This window comes from Oncorhynchus gorbuscha, linkage group LG21 (assembly GCF_021184085.1).
Source record: "Oncorhynchus gorbuscha isolate QuinsamMale2020 ecotype Even-year linkage group LG21, OgorEven_v1.0, whole genome shotgun sequence".
Lineage (NCBI taxonomy): Eukaryota > Metazoa > Chordata > Actinopteri > Salmoniformes > Salmonidae > Oncorhynchus > Oncorhynchus gorbuscha.
The window spans coordinates 45,078,421-45,100,630 of NC_060193.1; the positions used below are offsets into that span (position 1 = coordinate 45,078,421).

The 22,210-nt window shown below is 45.9% G+C and overlaps 1 protein-coding gene across 2 annotated transcripts; it reads right to left on the reverse strand.

Moving 5' to 3' along the window:
* Positions 1-309: 309 nt before the first annotated feature.
* Positions 310-19,688, reverse strand: LOC124008179 (basic leucine zipper and W2 domain-containing protein 1-A-like). 2 transcript variants are annotated; one of them, XM_046319265.1, is made up of 12 exons: positions 19,568-19,688; positions 18,823-18,896; positions 18,542-18,718; positions 18,208-18,302; positions 17,993-18,058; positions 17,703-17,838; positions 17,304-17,413; positions 4,720-4,890; positions 3,317-3,463; positions 1,610-1,748; positions 1,194-1,316; positions 310-1,062 (listed from the first exon to the last, which is right to left on the reverse strand). In XM_046319265.1, exons 2-12 carry the CDS (start codon positions 18,884-18,886, stop codon positions 1,031-1,033), a joined length of 1,260 nt encoding a protein of 419 aa, XP_046175221.1. In that variant the 5' UTR covers positions 18,887-18,896; positions 19,568-19,688; the 3' UTR covers positions 310-1,030. The 2 variants fall into 2 exon arrangements, with proteins under 2 accessions (XP_046175221.1, XP_046175222.1); XM_046319266.1 differs by lacking the exons at positions 18,208-18,302; positions 18,823-18,896; positions 19,568-19,688 and having other exon boundaries at positions 18,542-18,619.
* Between the last annotated feature and the right edge of the window lie 2,522 nt (positions 19,689-22,210).

Below are 22,210 nucleotides of genomic sequence, written 5' to 3' on the forward strand. Positions count from 1 at the left end.
TCTGATTTGTTCCACTAACTTGACCAATCAGATCAGCACTTTTGTCCATAATTGGGCAAAAGATCAGAATTGTTCTTCCCGTGTTAACAAAGCCTTAATAAATATATATATTTTTAATCTCTCAAGACCATTTACTGTGGCTTGTGTAGTACACTCATCAGGTTTACCCAGTAATAACATTAAGCTTTGTCTGAATTTGGGACCTCAGGTGGAGATGTATAAGTACAGCAGGCAGCCATGTTAAAGTATAGTAATTGATTGCATTGCGACACACCAGACAATTGTATACCATAAATAATCAAAACAATATGAATTAGTCCTTTTTATTTCTTTAAAAAAGTCAATTGGTTTATTCAGATTAAAGAAAGTGGTAACCAGTAGTAATTACTTAGCTGGCAATTCATCTTCCAGAGAGGATGTCAGTCAGGTCAAAAGGTGGTTATACCAAGATGACAGTAACTGCACAACGTTCATTTGATCACCAATTCAACTGTTCATTACAGGTTTGTCCAAAAGGCCAAGGTAAGGAAAGGAGCTAACATGAGGATAGGGCTACCGGTGAATCCTTTGGCGAGAAGGCAATGACTTGTCATTTTAGGGTGCCTTTAAGTCACATGGCAAGAAGGCGCACTACTGCAACATTAAGAGATACAGCAGTATCGGGGATATCATGGTTTATCAGACTTTAGACTGGATGCAGCAACATCAATAGAGTATCTTAATCATCAAGTAGAATGAAATACTAATTTAAAAAAGGGGGTTCATTTCTGCATCTTTCCAAACAAATCAACACATAATTTGTTCATTTTATGATTGAAGTTTTAATTCACAATATATGTGAACTACTAAGGGTAAGTTTCAAATAAAATCTAATAAGGAGTGTACTGTTGACATCACAGCTCTTGAATGAAATGTAAATGTTGAAGTTTGAGGGGTAAAATAGAAAAACAGGACTGGGAGAGACGAGCACTTCAGTAACATTCTACTGCTCCTACTGTGCCGTTTAAAATGCACACCCGGAGGGTTGAGTTCAGTTCTCTTCCTCCTCCTCGGACTCAGACTCTGGAAGACAGAAAAGAGTGGATTCAAATCAGAACATTTCAATTTAACACACAAATATTAAGAGAACTTATGTTTTTCCAAAAAGGTGACAGTTTACTTTGAAAACGTGTTTAAAAAAAATATATTTTTACCTTCCTCTGCATGCTTCAGCCACTCAACAAATTTCTTCATCTGCTCGAGGAAAACACTCTTTCCTTTAGCAACGTGGGCCTCTGTGTACCACTTAAGAATGGCCTCTTCACTCAAAACATCCGCTGTGTTGGAAGAGGGGGCGAGAACAAGGAACATAAAAATGTTAGGTCAAAGGTCACGAAAGCCAGGGTTCATTGGGGCACAGCATAAAGCCTCAAAGGAGAATGAAAATGAATGTTTCTTATTAGATAAGTCTGGGGAAGTCTCTGTCCCTGTTTCAGTCCATTTTCTTACGTTTGGTACCTAATGAAAATGACATGTCACATGAGAGCCATTGTGCCCCCCCGCCCCACAGTCGGTCCGAAATGGCACCCTATTCCCTTTAGTGTGCACTACTTTCAACCAGGTCCCACACCTTTGTAGAGGAGCACCACAATCTTCTGGAAGGCCTTCATGAAGTGGATGTTGTCATAGCAGTACTCCTGGATCTTCACCAGCAGAATGATCTCAGAGGCTCCCTGGGAGGTGAATGCCTTCAGGAGAGGACTGTATTGCTGTGGAGAAGAGAGAGAGAAAGACACGGGGTTAGGGTACAGGAGGGTGAGACACTAGATGATCTCAGAGGCTCCTTGGGAGGTGAACACCTTCAGGAGAGGACTAATGCTGTGGTGGAGAGAGGACCAATAAGTTTCCATGTATCCAATCTTTAATTTACTAATAGGCAAGTCAAATAAGAACAGATTCTTAGTGGCAATGACAAGATGTCAGGGGCAAGCACAGCAGTAATATAAGCACATACATTTACATTTTAGTCATTAACTTCTTGACGCACCCATCCCATTAGCGTAATTTTCATCAACACCCGCTGAATTGCAGTGCGACAAATTCAAATTACTAAACATATTTAATTCATGAAATCACAAGTGCAATATAGCAAAACACATTTTAGCTTGTTGCTAATCCACCTGGCATAAACGCATAACAAGCATTTATGTAAGAACATCTCAGTAGACAAAATACTACAAACGCGTAGCAGCCAAGTAGATTGGTCACAAAAGTCAGAAAAGCAATAGATTAAATCGCTTACCTTTGATGATCTTCAGATGTTTGCACTCACGAGACTCCCAGTTCCACAATAAATGTTCCTTTTGTTCCATAAAGATTATTTTTATATCCAAAACAACTCCATTTGTTTGGTGCGTTATGTTCAGAAATCCACAGGCTCGAGCGGTCACGACAGACAAAAATTCAAAATAGTATCCGTAATGTCCACAGAAACATGTCAAACGTTTTTTATAATAAATACTCAGGTTGGTTGTAAAATATATAATTGATAATATATCAACCGGGACTGTCGCTTTTTCAATAGGAGAGACAATGGCTGCCCCACTCTGTTGCAAAAGCAAAACTCTGCGAACACCCAGCTATCCACTGACGCGATGTTATCTTTCTCGCTCATTTTTCAAAATAAAAGCCTGAAACTATGTCTAAAGACTGTTGACACCTTGAGGAAGCTGGTTGATATCCCTTTAAAATTGAGGCAAGGCATCCAATGGAACAGAGAGCTTTCAGAAAAAACAGCACTTCCTTGTTGGATTTTCGCCTACAATATCAGTTCTGTTATACTCACAGAATATTTTTGACAGTTTTGGAAACTTTAGAGTGTTTTTTAATCCTAATCTGACAAGTATATGCATATTCTAGTCTCTGGGCCTGAGAAATAGGCGGTTTCGAATGCGTACGTTTTTTTAGCCAGAAACAAAAATCCTGCCCCCTACACTCAAGTTAACCCTAGTTGCTCTGGACAAGAGCATTGGTTTAAGTGCCTTGCTTAAGGGCACATTGACAGTATTTTCACCTAGTCGGCTTGTGGATTTGAACCAGCGACATTTTGGTTACTTACCCAACACTCTTAACCGCTATACAGGGGTGGCACACTCCAATCTGGCCCATATTAGTACCACCCCACCCTCTTCCAATACTATACAGTTCCAGAAAACACTAATCTGAAGTTAATTTAGCAGCAACTAATTTAACCTTCCATTTAAGTTTGTCTCATTGAGAAATGTTTGGCAAGAGACCTGTTCAATAACGCAGAAGTCTACAGTTACAAAGCTTTTACCTTCAAGTGTTTGATAGATTGTTCGCAGACCAGCTCTTCCTTCTTGTTCCATTCCACACAGCTCATGACACTGGACCACACGATGCCGATCATCAGTTGTTCAGAGATGCTGGTCTTCTTCATCTCCTCCCTGACGTAGGCAATTATCTAAACAAAGCAGGGAACATGTCAATGATCAAGCACTCTCATATATATATATATATCATACATAGAACTAAAATATAAACACAACATGTAAAGTGTAGGTCCAACGTGGGGAAAAAAATAAATAAATGTATGCACAAAAAGTGTATTTTAATTTGTTTACTTCCCTGTAAGTGAGCATTTCTCATTTGCCAACATAATCCATCTACCCGACAGGTGTGGAATATCAAGACGCTGATTAAACAGTCAGCTTATTAAACAGGTGCACCTTGTGCTGAGGACAAATGGCCACTAAAATGTGCAGTTGTCACAATACAATGTCACAGATGTTTCAAGTTGAGGGAGCGGGCAATTCCTCTGCTGACAAGAGGCACGGCCAGCAGAGTGGTTGCCAAAGAATTGAGCATTCATTTCTCTACCATAAGCCATTTTAGAGAATTTTGCAGTACTTCTAGCCTCAGAAATGCAGACCATGTGTAACCACGCAAGCCCAAAACCTCCACAACCAGGTTCTTTGCCTGCGGGATCGGTAGAGACCAGCCACCCGGAACACTGATGAAACTGACGAGTGCTTGTGTCTATAATAAAGTCCTTTTGTGGAAGAAGCTCATTCCTATTGGCTGGGTCTGGCTTCCAAGTGGGTGGGCTGATGCCCTTTCAGGGCCACCCAGAGCTGGGCCCCTGGTCATGTGAAATCCATAGATAAGCATAAGATGTATTTCAATTTACTGATATCCTTATATGAACTGTACAGCGCATTCGGACCCCTCGACTTTTCTACTTTGTTACATTACAGCCTTATTCTAAAATATATATTTTTTCAAACATCCCATAATGACAAAGCAAAAACGTTAAACCCTTTACTCAGTACTTTGTTGAAACACCTTTGGTAGAGATTACAGCCTCTAGGCTTCTTGAGTATTACGCTACAATCGTTGCGTGCTAGGAATATGGGACCAAATAAATTGACTACTTTAATACACAAGCTAATTTGTCCCAATACTTTTGGTCCTCTTAAACATGTTTTTTTTTTTTTTTTTTTTAAGTGGGGACTATGCACAAAAAGTGGTGTAATTTCTAAATAGTTTGCCCGATTGATGAAAATACCCTCAAATGAAAGCTGACAGTCTGCACTTTAACCTGTCATTGTATCATTTCAAATACCAAGTTATGTATGCAGTAGAGAGACAAAATATATCATGTGTCACTATCCCAATACTTTGAGCCCACTGTATAAGAATAGAGTAGCCAGGCCTCACATCTTTGAAGTTGTCCCCGCGGGCAATCATCTCCTGGAGCTCTTTCTGCAGCTCCTTACGGGACCCGATGGCCTCCTGGTTCCTGGCAAAGTCCGACAGCTCCTTCAGTCCCGCGTCAGTGAAGTACTTAGAAAAATGCTCACAGCTCCGCTTGTTGGCGGGAAAGAGTTCCTATGACAGATATAGATACAAGTAATTAGTTCCCATTCAATATTAATTTTGTTTTAAATCTACAGACCTATATAAAAACTCTTGGGGCTGGTTCAACAGACAATCTCCATTGAACATGCTTTTTAGACTACGACTAGTCTTGAAGGGATAGTTCACCCAAATAACAAAATTATACTTGCTTCCTTACCCCTATGGATAAGGTACAACAGAAATCCATGCTTTAGTATCCCTCACACAATTTCAATATGCTAACATTTCAGCATTTATGAACAAATCCCACTAAAGTCATGGGACCAATTAGCATTTTTTGCACGTCTAAATCATTCAAAATTATCTAAAATTGATTGCGAAGCTCAAAAGTCACTCAGAGGATTTGAAAGTGGTGTGAAATGTTAATATTGGTCCCATGACTAATGGGATTTGTGCCACAAATGCTAACATATGGAAAGGGATACTAAAACAAAGCATGGATTGCTGTCATGCCTAGTCCATAGACTGCTTACAGCAGGTGTATCAAACTAATTTCCATGGAGGGCCTGGTGCATGCTGGTTTTTCCTTGCAATTAAGGCCTAGACAAGCAGGTGAGGGGAGTGCCTTACTAATTAGTGGCCTGGAGTCAATCAAGTACAAGCGAAAACCCGCAGACAATTAGTAGCAGACAATTAGTAGGACACGAGGCTTACAGGGTAAACTATGTGTCATGCAGGTGAAAGAGGACCCAAAAGCGACTTAACAGAAACAGAGTTTATTTAAATCCAAACAGGGAATAACAGAAATCCTCTAGTCTGTAGAGGGGAATAACTGGAGAAGCGGCCACAGACTGCAGGTCGCTTCGGGTAGGCGCAGGCCGTAGTGGACCGAGACACCTGCTCACACGCAGCATCTGATGAAGGCAAAAAACACGACAGGACAGGGCGAAACACAATCACAGCATGGTGAATACAAAACAAGGAACCGACGGGACAGGAACGGAACACAAAGGAATAAATAGGGACTCTAATCAGGGGAAAGGATCGGGAACAGGTGTGGGAAGACTAAATGATGATTAGGGGAATAGGAACAGCTGGGAGCAGGAACGATAGAGAGAGGAGAGAGAGGGAGGGGGAGAGAGAGGGATAGAAAAAGGGAACGAACCTAATAAGACCAGCAGAGGGAAACGAATAGCATGGGGAGCACAGGGACAAGACATGATAATAAATGACAAACATGACAGTACCCCCCCACTCACCGAGCGCCTCCTGGCGCACTCGAGGAGGAATCCTGGCGGCAACGGAGGAAATCATCGATGAGTGAACGGTCCAGCACGTCCCGAGACGGAACCCAACTCCTCTCCTCAGGACCGTAACCCTCCCAATCCACTAGGTATTGGTGACCCCGTCCCCGAGAACGCATGTCCATGATCTTATGTACCTTGTAAATAGGTGCGCTCTCGACAAGGACGGGAGGGGGGGGAAGACGAACGGGGGTGCGAAGAAAGGGCTTAACACAGGAGACATGGAAGACAGGATGGACGCGACGAAGATGTCGCGGAAGAAGCAGTCGCACAGCGACAGGATTGACGACCTGGGAGACACGGAACGGACCAATGAACCGCGGAGTCAACTTACGAGAAGCTGTCGTAAGAGGAAGGTTGCGAGTGGAAAGCCACACTCTCTGGCCGCAACAATACCTTGGACTCTTAATCCTGCGTTTATTGGCGGCTCTCACAGTCTTCCCCGCAGACAAAGGCAGACCGGTAATGAAGTCTAAGGCGATGTGAGACCATGGTCGAGAAGGAATGGGGAGCGGTCTGAGACGACCGGCAGGAGGAGAGTTACCCGACTTAGTCTGCGCGCAGTCCGAACAAGCAGCCACGAAACGGCGTGTCACGCTCCTGAGTCGGCCACCAAAAGCGCTGGCGAATAGACGCAAGAGTGCCTCGAACACCGGGATGACCAGCTAACTTGGCAGAGTGAGCCCACTGAAGAACAGCCAGACGAGTGGAAACAGGAACGAAAAGGAGGTTACTAGGACAAGCGCGGCGACGCAGTGTGCGTGAGTGCTTGCTTAACCTGTCTTTCAATTCCCCAGACTGTTAACCCGACAACACGCCCATAAGGAAGAATCCCCTCGGGATCAGTAGAAGCCACAGAAGAACTAAACAGACGGGATAAGGCATCAGGCTTGGTGTTCTTGCTACCCGGACGGTAAGAAATCACAAACTCGAAACGAGCGAAAAACAACGCCCAACGAGCTTGACGGGCATTAAGTCGTTTGGCAGAACGGATGTACTCAAGGTTCTTATGGTCTGTCCAAACGACAAAAGGAACGGTCGCCCCCTCCAACCACTGTCGCCATTCGCCTAGGGCTAAGCGGATGGCGAGCAGTTCACGGTTACCCACATCATAGTTGCGCTCAGATGGCGACAGGCGATGAGAAAAATAAGCGCAAGGATGAACCTTATCGTCAGACTGGAAGCGCTGGGATAGAATGGCTCCCACGCCTACCTCTGAAGCGTCAACCTCGACAATGAATTGTCTAGTGACGTCAGGAGTAACGAGGATAGGAGCGGACGTAAACGTTCTTTTAGAAGATCAAAAGCTCCCTGGGCGGAACCGGACCACTTAAAACACGTCTTGACAGAAGTAAGAGCTGTGAGAGGGGCAGCAACTTGACCGAAATTACGAATGAAACGCCGATAGAAATTAGCGAAACCTAAAAGCGCTGCAACTCGACACGTGACCTTGGAACGGGCCAATCACTGACAGCTTGGACCTTAGCGGAATCCATCTGAATGCCTTCAGCGGAAATAACGGAACCGAGAAAAGTAACGGAGGAGACATGAAAAGAGCACTTCTCAGCCTTTACGTAGAGACAATTCTCTAAAAGGCGCTGTAGAACACGTCGAACGTGCTGAACATGAATCTCGAGTGACGGAGAAAAAATCAGGATATCGTCAAGATAGACAAAAACAAAAATGTTCAGCATGTCTCTCAGAACATCATTAACTAATGCCTGAAAAACAGCTGGCGCATTGGCGAGACCGAACGGCAGAACCCGGTACTCAAAATGCCCTAACGGAGTGTTAAACGCCGTTTTCCACTCGTCCCCCTCTCTGATGCGCACGAGATGGTAAGCGTTACGAAGGTCCAACTTAGTAAAGCACCTGGCTCCCTGCAGAATCTCGAAGGCTGATGACATAAGGGGAAGCGGATAACGATTCTTAACCGTTATGTCATTCAGCCCTCGATAATCCACGCAGGGGCGCAGAGTACCGTCCTTCTTCTTAACAAAAAGAACCCCGCCCCGGCCGGAGAAGAAGAAGGCACTATGGTACCGGCGTCAAGAGACACAGACAAATAATCCTCGAGAGCCTTACGTTCGGGAGCCGACAGAGAGTATAGTCTACCTCGAGGAGGAGTGGTCCCCGGAAGGAGATCAATACTACAATCATACGACCGGTGAGGAGGAAGGGAGTTGGCTCGGGACCGACTGAAGACCGTGCGCAGATCATGATATTCCTCCGGCACTCCTGTCAAATCGCCAGGTTCCTCCTGAGAAGTAGGGACAGAAGAAACGGGAGGGATGGCAGACATTAAACACTTCACATGACAAGAAACGTTCCAGGATAGGATAGAATTACTAGACCAATTAATAGAAGGATTATGACATACTAGCCAGGGATGACCCAAAACAACAGGTGTAAACGGTGAACAGAAAATCAAAAAAGAAATAGTCTCACTGTGGTTACCAGATACTGTGAGAGTTAAAGGTAGTGTCTCAAACTTGATACTGGGAAGATGACTACCATCTAAGGCAAACATGGGCGTAGGCCTGTCTAACGGTCTGAAAGGAATGTTATGTTTCCGAACCCATGCTTCGTCCATGAAACAACCCTCAGCCCCAGAGTCAATCAAGGCACTGCATGTAGCACCCGAACCGGTCCAGCGTAGATGGACCGACATAGTAGTACAAGATCTAGATGAAGGGACCTGAGTAGTAGCGCTCACCAGTAGCCCTCCGCTTACTGATGGGCTCTGGCCTCTTACTGGACATGAATTAACAAAATGTCCAGCAACTCCGCAATAGAGGCACAGGCGGTTGGTGATCCTCCGTTCCCTCTCCTTAGTCGAGATGCGAATCCCTCCCAGCTGCATGGGCTCAGTCTCAAAGCCAGAGGAGGGAGATGGTTGCGATGCGGAGCAGGGAAACACCGTTGATGCGAGCTCTCTTCCACGAGCCCGGTGACGAAGATCTACCCGTCGTTCTATGCGGATGGCGAGAGCAATCAAAGAGTCCACATCTGATGGAACCTCCCGGGAGAGAATCTCATCCTTAACCACTGCGTGGAGTCCCTCCAGAAAACGAGCGAGCAGCGCCGGCTCGTTCCACTCACTAGAGGCAGCAAGAGTGCGAAACTCAATAGAATAATCCGTTATGGACCGTTCACCTTGGCATAAGGAAGCCAGGGCCCTAGAAGCCTCCCCACCAAAACTGAACGGTCAAAAACCCGAATCATCTCCTCTTTAAAGTTCTGGAACTTGTTAGAGCAATCAGCCCTTGCCTCCCAGATAGCTGTGCCCCATTCTCGAGCCCGGCCAGTAAGGAGTGAAATGACGTAAGCAACCCGAGCTCTCTCTCTAGAGTATGTGTTGGGTTGGAGAGAGAACACAATCTCACACTGCGTGAGAAAGGAGCGGCACTCAGTGGGCTGCCCGGAGTAGCAAGGTGGGTTATTGACCCTAGGTTCTGGAGACTCGGCAGGCCAGGAAGTAACAGGTGGCACGAGACGTAGACTCTGGAACTGTCCAGAGAGGTCGGAAACCTGAGCGGCCAGGTTCTCCACGGCATGGCGAGCAGCAGACAATTCCTGCTCGTGTCTGCCGAGCATGGCTCCTTGGATCTCGACGGCAGTGTAACGAGCGTCTGAAGTCGCTGGGTCCATTCCTTGTTCGGTTCCTTCTGTCGTGCAGGTGAAAGAGGACCCAAAAGCGACTTAACAGAAACAGAGTTTATTTAAATCCAAACAGGGAATAACAGAAATCCTCTAGTCTGTAGAGGGGGAATAACTGGAGAAGCGGCCACAGACTGCAGGTCGCTTCGGGTAGGCGCAGGCCGTAGTGGACCGAGACACCTGCTCACACGCAGCATCTGATGAAGGCAAAAAACACGACAGGACAGGGCGAAACACAATCACAGCATGGTGAATACAAAACAAGGAACCGACGGGACAGGAACGGAACACAAAGGAATAAATAGGGACTCTAATCAGGGGAAAGGATCGGGAACAGGTGTGGGAAGACTAAATGATGATTAGGGGAATAGGAACAGCTGGGAGCAGGAACGATAGAGAGAGGAGAGAGAGGGAGGGGGAGAGAGAGGGATAGAAAAAGGGAACGAACCTAATAAGACCAGCAGAGGGAAACGAATAGCATGGGGAGCACAGGGACAAGACATGATAATAAATGACAAACATGACACTATGTTTACTTACAAGCCCTTAACCAACAACACAGTTAAGAAAATAACATTTTTTTAAAGTAAGAAATAACTAAAGAGCGAGCAGCAGTAAAATAACAATATCGAGGCTATATACAGGGGGTACCGGTACAGAGTCAGTGTGCGGGGGCACCGGTTATAGGTAATATGTACATGTAGGTAGAGTTAAAGTGACTATGCATAGATGAGTAGCAGCAGCGTAGAGAGGGGGGGAGACACACACACACACAATGCAAATGGTCTGGGTAGTCATTCGATTAGATGTTCAAGAGTCTTATGGCTTGGGGGTAGAAGCTGTTTAAAAGCCTGGGTCGTACGCACAAGCCTCTGTAGTGCCTTGCAGTCGGAGGCCGGGCAGTTGCCATACCAGGAAGTGATGCAACCGTCAGGATGCTCTCGATGGTGCAGCTGTAGAACCTCTTGAGGACATGATGACCCATGCCAAATCTTTTCAGTCTCCTGAGGGGAAATAGGTTTTGTCATGTCCTCTTCACGACTGTTTTGGTGTACTTGGACCATGTTAGTTTGTTGGTGATATGGACACCCAAGGAACTTGAAGCACTAAACCTGCTCCACTACAGCCCTGTCAATGAGAATGGGTGTGCTCGGTCCTCCTTTTGCTGTAGTCCACAATCATCTCCTTAGTCTTGGTCGCATCTGCACGTCGCTCCAACGGGTAGTATAACTTTTTCATTATATTTCATTATATCACAACGGTTTGATTTGTCTTATCTTAGCAATTTCTTCTCAGCTAGCTACATAGCCGTCTTTGTATCAAAGATAATTGCGTAATTATCGTATTTCGCCGTCCTAACGTAGTCTTCACTAGCCAGCTAGCTAACGTCCACTGATTAGCTGCACTGGAGAAACTGTTACACTCAACTGAACGACTTGATTAGTTTAGTGTTAGCTAGCTACATAGCTGTCTTTGCTGTCTTCGTATCATCGTATCATCGTATCCAAGATAATTGTGTTGTTTAGGTTTAGAGTGTGTAGTCTTAGAGTGATTATCTTAATTTACCGAGGTTAGCTAGCCAGCTATTTGTCGTCCTTAACGTAGGTGACTCTGCTAGCTAGCCAACAGCTAGCCAACGCTAGCCAACGTCTTCTGTATAGAACTCAACTACCCGGTCGCATTCACAGGTTGTATCACATTTTCACTTCATTTTCATTACAGTACAACGGTTTGATTTGTTTGATCGTAGCTAGCTACTTAGCTAGCTACATAGCCGTCTTTGTATCAAAGATAATTGTGTAGTCTAGAGCGATTTTCTAGGTTCGCTAGCCATCTATTGTCGTTCTTTTAACGCAACGTAACGTAAACAACACTGCTAGCTAGCCTGCTAGCCCCCCGAATAGCAACACTGCAGAAACTATTACACTCAACGGAACGACTTGATTAGTGTAGTGTCAACAACGCAGCCACTGCCAGCTAGCCTACTTCAGCAGTACTGTATCATTTTAATCATTTTAGTCAATAAGATTCTTGCTACGTAGCTTAACTTTCTGAACATTCGAGACGTGTAGTCCACTTGTCATTCCAATCTCCTTTGCATTAGCGTAGCCTCTTCTGTAGCCTGTCAACTATGTGTCGGTTTATCCCTGTTCTCTCCTCTCTGCACAGACCATACAAACGCTCCTCACCGCGTGGCCGCGGCCACCCTACTCTGGTGGTCCCAGCGCGCACGACCCACGTGGAGTTCCAGGTCTCCGGTAGCCTCTGGAACTGCCAATCTGCGGTCAACAAGGCAGAGTTCATCTCAGCCCATGCCTCCCTCCAGTCCCTCGACTTCTTGGCCCTGACGGAAACATGGATCACCACAGACAACACTGCTACTCCTACTGCTCTCTCTTCGTCCGCCCACGTGTTCTCGCACACCCCGAGAGCGTCTGGTCAGCGGGGTGGTGGCACCGGGATCCTCATCTCTCCCAAGTGGTCATTCTCTCTTTCTCCCCTTACCCATCTGTCTATCGCCTCCTTTGAATTCCATGCTGTCACAGTTACTAGCCCTTTCAAGCTTAACATCCTTATCATTTATCGCCCTCCAGGTTCCCTCGGAGAGTTCATCAATGAGCTTGATGCCTTGATAAGCTCCTTTCCTGAGGACGGCTCACCTCTCACAGTTCTGGGCGACTTTAACCTCCCCACGTCTACCTTTGACTCATTCCTCTCTGCCTCCTTCTTTCCACTCCTCTCCTCTTTTGACCTCACCCTCTCACCTTCCCCCTACTCACAAGGCAGGCAATACGCTCGACCTCATCTTTACTAGATGCTGTTCTTCCACTAACCTCATTGCAACTCCCTCCAAGTCTCCGACCACTGCCTTGTATCCTTTTCCCTCTCGCTCTCATCCAACACCTCCCACACTGCCCCTACTCGGATGGTATCGCGCCGTCCCAACCTTCGCTCTCTCTCCCCCGCTACTCTCTCCTCTTCCATCCTATCATCTCTTCCCTCCGCTCAAACCTTCTCCCACCTATCTCCTGATTCTGCCTCCTCAACCCTCCTCTCCTCCCTCTCTGCATCCCTTGACTCTCTATGTCCCCTATCCTCCAGGCCGGCTCGGTCCTCCCCTCCCGCTCCGTGGCTCGATGACTCATTGCGAGCTCACAGAACAGGGCTCCGGGCAGCCGAGCGGAAATGGAGGAAAACTCGCCTCCCTGCGGACCTGGCATCCTTTCACTCCCTCCTCTCTACATTTTCCTCCTCTGTCTCTGCTGCTAAAGCCACTTTCTACCACGCTAAATTCCAAGCTGCTGCCTCTAACCCTAGGAAGCTCTTTGCCACCTTCTCCTCCCTCCTGAATCCTCCGCCCCCTCCCCCTCCTCCCTCTCTGCAGATGACTTCGTCAACCATTTTGAAAAGAAGGTCGACGACATCCGATCCTCGTTTGCTAAGTCAAACGACACTGCTGGTTCTGCTCACACTGCCCTACCCTGTGCTCTGACCTCTTTCTCCCCTCTCTCTCCAGATGAAATCTCGCGTCTTGTGACGGCCGGCCGCCCAACAACCTGCCCGCTTGACCCTATCCCCTCCTCTCTTCTCCAGACCATTTCCGGAGACCTTCTCCCTTACCTCACCTCGCTCATCAACTCATCCCTGACCGTTGGCTACGTCCCTTCCGTCTTCAAGAGAGCGAGAGTTGCACCCCTTCTGAAAAAACCTACACTCGATCCCTCCGATGTCAACAATTACAGACCAGTATCCCTTCTTTCTTTTCTCTCCAAAACTCTTGAACGTGCTGTCCTTGGCCAGCTCTCCCGCTATCTCTCTCTGAATGACCTTCTTGATCCAAATCAGTCAGGTTTCAAGACTAGTCATTCAACTGAGACTGCTCTCCTCTGTATCACGGAGGCGCTCCGCACTGCTAAAGCTAACTCTCTCTCCTCTGCTCTCATCCTTCTAGATCTATCGGCTGCCTTCGATACTGTGAACCATCAGATCCTCCTCTCCACCCTCTCCGAGTTGGGCATCTCCGGCGCGGCCCACGCTTGGATTGCGTCCTACCTGACAGGTCGCTCCTACCAGGTGGCGTGGCGAGAATCTGTCTCCTCACCACGCGCTCTCACCACTGGTGTCCCCCAGGGCTCTGTTCTTGGCCCTCTCCTATTCTCGCTATACACCAAGTCACTTGGCTCTGTCATAACCTCACATGGTCTCTCTTATCATTGCTATGCAGACGACACACAATTAATCTTCTCCTTTCCCCCTTCTGATGACCAGGTGGCGAATCGCATCTCTGCATGTCTGGCAGACATATCAGTGTGGATGACGGATCACCACCTCAAGCTGAACCTCGGCAAGACGGAGCTGCTCTTCCTCCCGGGGAAGGACTGCCCGTTCCATGATCTCGCCATCACGGTTGACAACTCCATTGTGTCCTCCTCCCAGAGCGCCAAGAACCTTGGCGTGATCCTGGACAACACCCTGTCGTTCTCAACTAACATCAAGGCGGTGGCCCGTTCCTGTAGGTTCATGCTCTACAACATCCGCAGAGTACGACCCTGCCTCACACAGGAAGCGGCGCAGGTCCTAATCCAGGCACTTGTCATCTCCCGTCTGGATTACTGCAACTCGCTGTTGGCTGGGCTCCCTGCCTGTGCCATTAAACCCCTTCAACTCATCCAGAACGCCGCAGCCCGTCTGGTGTTCAACCTTCCCAAGTTCTCTCACGTCACCCCGCTCCTCCGTTCTCTCCACTGGCTTCCAGTTGAAGCTCGCATCCGCTACAAGACCATGGTGCTTGCCTACGGAGCTGTGAGGGGAACGGCACCTCAGTACCTCCAGGCTCTGATCAGGCCCTACACCCAAACAAGGGCACTGCGTTCATCCACCTCTGGCCTGCTCGCCTCCCTACCACTGAGGAAGTACAGCTCCCGCTCAGCCCAGTCAAAACTGTTCGCTGCCCTGGCCCCCCCAATGGTGGAACAAACTCCCTCACGACGCCAGGACAGCGGAGTCAATCACCACCTTCCGGAGACACCTGAAACCCCACCTCTTTAAGGAATACCTAGGATAGGTTAAGTAATCCCTCTCACCCCACCCCCCCCCTAAGTTTTAGATGCACTATTGTTAAGTGACTGTCCCACTGGATGTCATAAGGTGAATGCACCAATTTGTAAGTCGCTCTGGATAAGAGCGTCTGCTAAATGACTTAAATGTAAATGTAAATGTCTTGATCATGCTCAGGGAGAGGTTGTCCTTGCACCACACAGGCAGGTCTCTGACCTCCCTACAGGCTGTCTCGTCATTGTTCAGGCCTACCACTGTTCTGTCAATGGCAAACTTAATGGTGTGGAGTCGTGCAATCATGAGTGAACAGGGAGTACAGGGGACTGAGCACGCACCCCCTGAGGGGTCCCCGTGTTGAGGATCATTGTGGAGGATGTGTTGTTACCTACCCTTACCACCTGGGGCAACCCGTCAGGAAGTTCAGGATCCAGTTGCAATGGGTATTGTTTAGTCCCAGGGTCCTTTACTTAGTGATGAGCTTTGAGGGTACTATGGTGTTGAACACTGAGCTGTCGTCAATGAATTGCAATCTCACATTGTGTTCTTGGGCATAGGGACAATGGTGGTCTGCTTGAAAAATGTTGACCGACAGGGAGAGGTTGAAAATGTCAGTGAAGACTTGAGTTGGTCAGCGCAAGCTCAGAGTACACGTCCTGGTAATCAGCCCTGCGGCCTTGTGAATGTTGACCTGCGGAGAGCGTGATGACAGCGGAGAGCGTGATCACAGTCGTCCGCTGATGCTCTCATGCATGTTTAAGTGTTACTTGCCTCGAAGCGAGCATAGAAGTTATTTAGCTCATCTGCTCAGTGACACAAGCCTCTCAGCTGTGCTTCCCTTTGTAGTCTAATAGTTTGCAAGCCCTGCCACATCCAACAAGCGTCAGAGTAGTACGATCTGATCTTAGTCCTGTATCCAATCCTGCAACCGTACAGTTAACAAGTCCAACGCTCTAACCATTGCACTCCACGAGAAGCCTGCCTGTTACGCGAATGCAGAATTTGACGTATTATGACATCACTGAAATAAACGTTTTTTTTTTTTTGATATATTTCCGGATTCGACCATATTAATGACCAAAGGCTCGTATTTCTGTGTGTTATGTTATAATTAAGTCTGATTTGATAGAGCAGTCTGCAGCAGGCCCGTAATCATTCATTCAAACAGCACTTTTGTGCATTTTGCCAGCAGCTCTTCGCAAGCACAGCGTTGTTTATGACTTCAAGCTTATCAGCCTGATGGCTGGTGTAACCAATGTGAAATGGCTAGCAAGTTAGCTGGGTGTACGCTAATACCGTTTCAAAAGTTACTCGCTTTTAGATTTGGAGTAGTTATTCCCCTTGCGCTGAAAGGGCCGCTGCTTTTGTGGAACGATGGGTAACGCTGCTTCGAGTGTGGCTGTTGTCGATGCGTTCCTGGATCGAGCCCAGGTAGGGGCGAGGAGAGGGACGGAAGCTATACTGTTACACTGGCAATTAATATGCTGATAGAAATTAGGTAAAACTGATTTAAGTTTCCCATGCATTAAAGTTCCCGGCCACTAGGAGCGCCACCTCTGGATGAGCGTTTTCTTGTTTATGGTGGTATACAGCTCATTGAGTGCGGTCTTAGTGCCGCATCGGTCTGTGGCATCTATGAAAAACACACATGAAAACTCTACGTAGCTCGTGTGGTCTACAGCTTATCATGAAATACTCTACCTCAGATGAGCAAAACCTTGAGACTTCCTTCCTACAAATATACATAGACCGCTACATAGACCGTCTTACCAGAGGCTGCTGTTCTATCCTGCCGATAGAGTATAACCCGCCAGCTGTATGTTATTCATGTTGGTCGTTCAGCCACGACGACTCGGTGAAACATAAAATTACAGTTAATACATGCTTTTAGTTCGTCCCATTTATTTTCCAGCGATTGCCATCTGTGCTGTTAGCCAACATACAAAGGCAGAGGAGCCACTCGTCGCCTAATCCTCACAAGGCACCCCAATTCTCCTTCCGCAAAACCTTTGTCTCTTTCTCCTGTTGTGAACGACAGGGATGAGGGCCTGTTCGGGCATCTGGAGTAAATCCCTCTCGTCCAACTCATTAAAGAAAAATTCTATGTCCAATTCCAGGTGAGTAATCGCTGTTCTGATGTCCAGAAGCTCATTTCGGTCATAAGAGACGGTAGCTGCAACATTACGTACAAAATAAGTTATACGCAAAAATTTAAAAAACAGCACGATTGGTTAATAGCCAATTAAATAGCAGCCATCCTCTCCGGCGCCATTAAATGTTATAAGGAAGCATATGTCACTTTGGAGAACCATCCCTTTAATCTGTGTTGAGGAAAGCACCACTTTTATATGTATTGGTATCCTTCAAGGGGCACAAAAAAAAAAAGAAAAAAAAGAAGAATTGAGTAAGGAATTGTAGCTTTACCATCAGCCTGTTGTCCATGCTGACTTTGCGGAGAGCGACAGCAACAGCGTTGATATCCCTTTCATAGATCCAGGACTTGAACAGTTTCACAGCAAAGGCTGCAGATACTCCTGCAAAACAGTCATAAAGCAACAGTCAAAGCAGCAGGTACCCTGCAATGAACAGCACTCAAATCACTCATTTGTATGAACTAAAAACATTTCAGAGACATTGGATTGATAAAAAATAAGTTGTTTGACTGAATACTGTGTCCATTTCAGAGACCATTTAACAAAAATCCAGTGAAGAGGGTCATGTTCATTAGGGCCCACCGTAACCAAAACATTTGTGAAAATGAAAACAAGCAGCTCTTATTGGACAGGTCCAGGTAAAGATAGTGGTGGGCTGGCAGACACTCACCCTCTTTGACCACATTCTCGTTGAAGAGACTTCCAATGACAGCGGCTGATATGTTTCCATTGGCCAACAGAATGCCAGTGAGCATGGCCAGCTTGTTGCGTTCGGATTCGGTGAACCCTTTTAAAAACAGCAGCAACTGTGGAGTAGATAAAATAATGAGCCTGCAGGGTAAATGTTTCAGTTCTTTGTTGCAAGAATAAAATCCCATTCAAACAGCTCATGCAGGTTCCATTATGTGAAACTTCCATCAGTGACAACTGCCAAGCAGGAGTTCAAACCAACTGTCTCACCTTCTTGATCTCCTCCTCAAACCCTTTCTCCAGGTACTTGTAACGCCGGATCAGCTTGTTAAAAACCTACAGGTTCAAAACAAAGTAAGATATGAAATTGTGGTAAATTCATTATTATACAGCATTGATTAGCTGGGTAGAGCTTCTTGACAGAGGTATATCTATAGTTGGATATAGATACTGTGCCCTAAGAAATTATTTCCACATCCTCTTACCTGAGCATATGCTTGCATTGTCTCAAGGTCCTCTTGTGCCGTGAAGAGGCAGAACTCTGTGCGGGTCAGGTCGTCCGATATACTACCTCCTGGGGCTGCAGACAGGTGAAGGGGGAGAAAGAAAGTGTCATGTGTGCTGATCTGGACAACAGTGGCTTACCAAACAGTATGGAATCTGACCTCCAACACTACACTTCCTATAAAAGTCTCCACAAATCCCCTTTCCTTCTCAAAAAAACACATTGTTGAAGGTCCGATGGGTGGGACTTTGGAAGGAGGCAAGGGATCCCTGAAAGTTACTGACTTTCAACACTACTTAAAGATCTGTACTCACCAAGCATTCCGCCAGCCACCAGGATGTCAAAGAGTGTCTCTGCATACCGGCGGTAGTCAAGCTTGGCGCCAGAGGCATCAAGGAATTTTGCAACAGCTTCCAAATCAGAGCCAGTTTGATTCAAGCCTTGTACGATACTTTCTTGAAACTGAGTAGGGTCAAATCTCTCCTTTTCATCTGTTGAAAAACATGCCAGAATTTCACTGCCGGTTGCATTTTGACATAGCAAGGTGAAACCAAAATAGTGGTCAATTGGTCGACAATGAAGATGCCCAACTTACCTCTTTTCCTCGTTTTGAAACGCTGGCCGGTTAGCGTTGGCTTTTGCTGCTTTTGATTATTCATAAAAGACACTCTGGATGAGAAAAGTTTAACATTAACGTCTGTGATTGAGCACTGTCAAGATAACTAAACATTAGCAGGCTATGTATAGCTAGTTGGAAACGTGCTCTGCCCACCAGTATTTACCTAACGTTAGGCCCATGCGAGCCAGTCAGAGCTATGCTATGTTCTGGATATCTTTTAGCAAGCCACACCTGGTCATTTGGATAACTGGCAAAGTTGACATTGTTTAATATTCATCGTGACAAAGCTAGGTTACAATCAAACTGTAGTTAGGTGAAGTTAGCTAGCCTGCTTAGTTGTCATCCAATATGGTAGGCTTTAGTGTGAGCACGGGGACCTTCCCCCATGCGCCTGTTCAGCCAGGCCTTGCTTGTTCGTGTGGCACCTGCGAAACTCCCACAGCAGCTAACGTTAGCTAACAAGCCACTATTTCCTGTAATGCTAACAAGACTTGGACCAAAGGACGTCGATTTGGCAACTAGGTGTCTCTACAGTGGGTCGTTAATTAAAACACGCGTTTCAACGTGCCATATCTAACAAAGTCAGTTCTTCCGACATGACAGCTAACGTGGTTAGCCATTTAGTTGCCTGAAAAAGAACTCCAGCTAGCCCATGTTAGTTTAAACAGACACGTGTAGATTAAATTGTCTACCGAATGTGCAAAGTATGCAGGTCACCTACCGAAATGTATGCAGATAAAAAAACGGTTAGAGAAAGAACAAATTCAAAACACCCTATTTCAGTTCTATCGACCCAACAAAAATACTATTTCCGGAACCAACCAGTGACCGGATTTCGCAAGTACGCATGCGTGTTTAAATACGGCTCTATAGTGTATATGTAAATGTTTCTTTGTCATGATGTAACTTTCTTGATAATGTGTGTAAATTATGGTCAAGTTCAAGCCATGTGACATTGGTCAATTCCGAAGGTATTTTAACTGCCACAAATGATAGTTCAGAGCTTTTGAGCAAACATCAATGATGTCATCCTACCAAATTGCTGTGAATTGATTTTCGATGTCATTGTTTTAGATGCCATTCCCTCAGGTGTTGCTATGTTATTCAGGAACGTGTCAAGACCTGACCCTCAGAGCCTACCTTCTATTGACCCTGTTGACTCATCAGTAGGAAAGATTTCTTTCTCTTTTGGTCCATTCAACAACAGAGCAATACGATCCTTGTTTCAGCAGGATGTTGTATCTATCTATACCTTATGTCATGCCTTATTGGAATGGATTTATTGATAATATCTGTTGGGAAAAAGTTTGGATGTTGCCACACACATACCTACTTGTTAACCAAATGAGGGAAGTTTCCTTTAAAATGATTCATAAATATTATCCTGCCAACCACTATATGAAGAAGTTTAAGGAAAACATCAACTCAAATTGCTCCTTTTGTAATGACCACCAAGAAACAGTGTTGCATCTTTTTTTGCATTGTATTCATGTAAGAAAACTGTGGCAAAGACATCAGTGGGTTTTACAGTATTGTGGAGAGATGTACTGTTTGGATTCTTTACATACAATAGAAATAAGCTGAAACATTTTTAGGTAATTAATTTCATTATTCTTTTGGCCAAATTTCATATACACAAATGTACATTTACAAACAGAAAACCACATTTTCGTACCCTACAAAAATAAATTGAACTGTATTTTAAGACGGATAAATGCTCTACTAACAAAAAAGCTGTTCGAATTGTAAGTACATGCATGTCCCTTAAGGTCCTTGTGTAATTGTAATGTGATATTGTACCCCCTAGCTCGATTGTCCATTGTTTGTATTCTATGTATGCTTGTGTTCCCTCATGTGCTTTATGTATTGATTTGTTGTTAATATAAAACATTTTTTTAAATCGGTCATTTCTACATGTAGGTGGTGGTGAAGTGACTATGCATAGATAATAAACAGCGAGTAGCAGCAGTGTACAAAAGGGAGAGGGGAGGGAGGGTCAATGTAAATTGTCCGGTGGCGATTTTATTAATTGTTCAGCAGTCTTATGGCTTGACCACAGAGAAAACAGTCTATAACTTGGCTGACTGGAGTCTGACAATTTGATGGGCTTTCCTCTGACACCACCTATTGTGTAGGTCCTGGATGGCAGGAAGCTTGGCCCCAGCCCAATGTACTGGGCTGTTTGCTCTACCATCTGTAGCGCCATACGGTCAGATGCTGAGCAGTTGCCATACCAGGCAGTGATGTAACCGGTCAGGATGCACTCGATGGTGCAGCTGTAGAACCTTTTGAGGATCTGGGGACCCATGCCAAATCTTTTCAGTCTCCTGGAAAAGGTTTTGTCGTGCCCTCTTCACGACTGTCTTGGTATGTTTGGACCATGAAAGTTCTTTAGTGATGTGGACACCAAGGAACCCGCTCCAGTACAGCCCCGTCGATGTTACAGTGGGCCTGTCCGGCCCACTTTGTCCTGTAGTCCACAATCAGCTCCATTGTCTTGCTCACATTGAGGGAGAGGTTGTTGTCCTGGCACCACACTGCCATTTCTCTGACCTCCTCCCTTTAGGCTGTCTCATCGTTGTCGGTGATCAGGCCTACCACTGCTGTGTCGTCAGCAAACTTAATGATGGTGTTGGAGTTGTGTTTGGCCACGCAGTCGTGGGTGAACAGGGAATACAGGAGGGGACTAAGTACACACCCCTGAGGGGCCCCAGTGTTAAGGATCAGGGTGACAGATGTGTTGTTGCCTACTCTTTAAAAAAATAAAAAATAAGGGGTGGATCAGCTTAATATTGCAGAAAGAATGTTGCTTCCATCAAAGTAATTATCTGCATAATTTCCAATCCCCCATATATTTTTGGGGTAAATATATATATCCATACACGCATGCATACATATACACATATATACATACACATACCTATATAGACATACATACATACTTTTTTGAAGTATATACCTTTATTATTATTCCCGGCAAACCCTACCACCGATCCCCCAATTGGAGTAAACTAATAAACACTTCGGCTTTTACCTTCAATTTATACATCTTATACACAGGTGGTAAGAGTTTCCTACTCTTACCACCTGGGGGCGGCCTGTCAGGAAGTCCAGGATCCAGTTGCAGAGGCAGGTGTTTAGTCCCAGAGTCCTTATCTTAGTGATGAGCGTCGTGGGCAGTATGGTGTTGAACGCTGAGCTGTAGTCAATGAACAGCATTCTCTAATAGGTGTTGGTTTTGTCCGGGTGAGAAAGGGCAGTGTGGAGTGCGATTGATATTGTGGATCTGTTGGGGCGGCATGCGAATTCGAGTGGGTCTAGGGTGTCCGGGAGGATGTTGTTGATGTGAGCCATGACCAGCCTT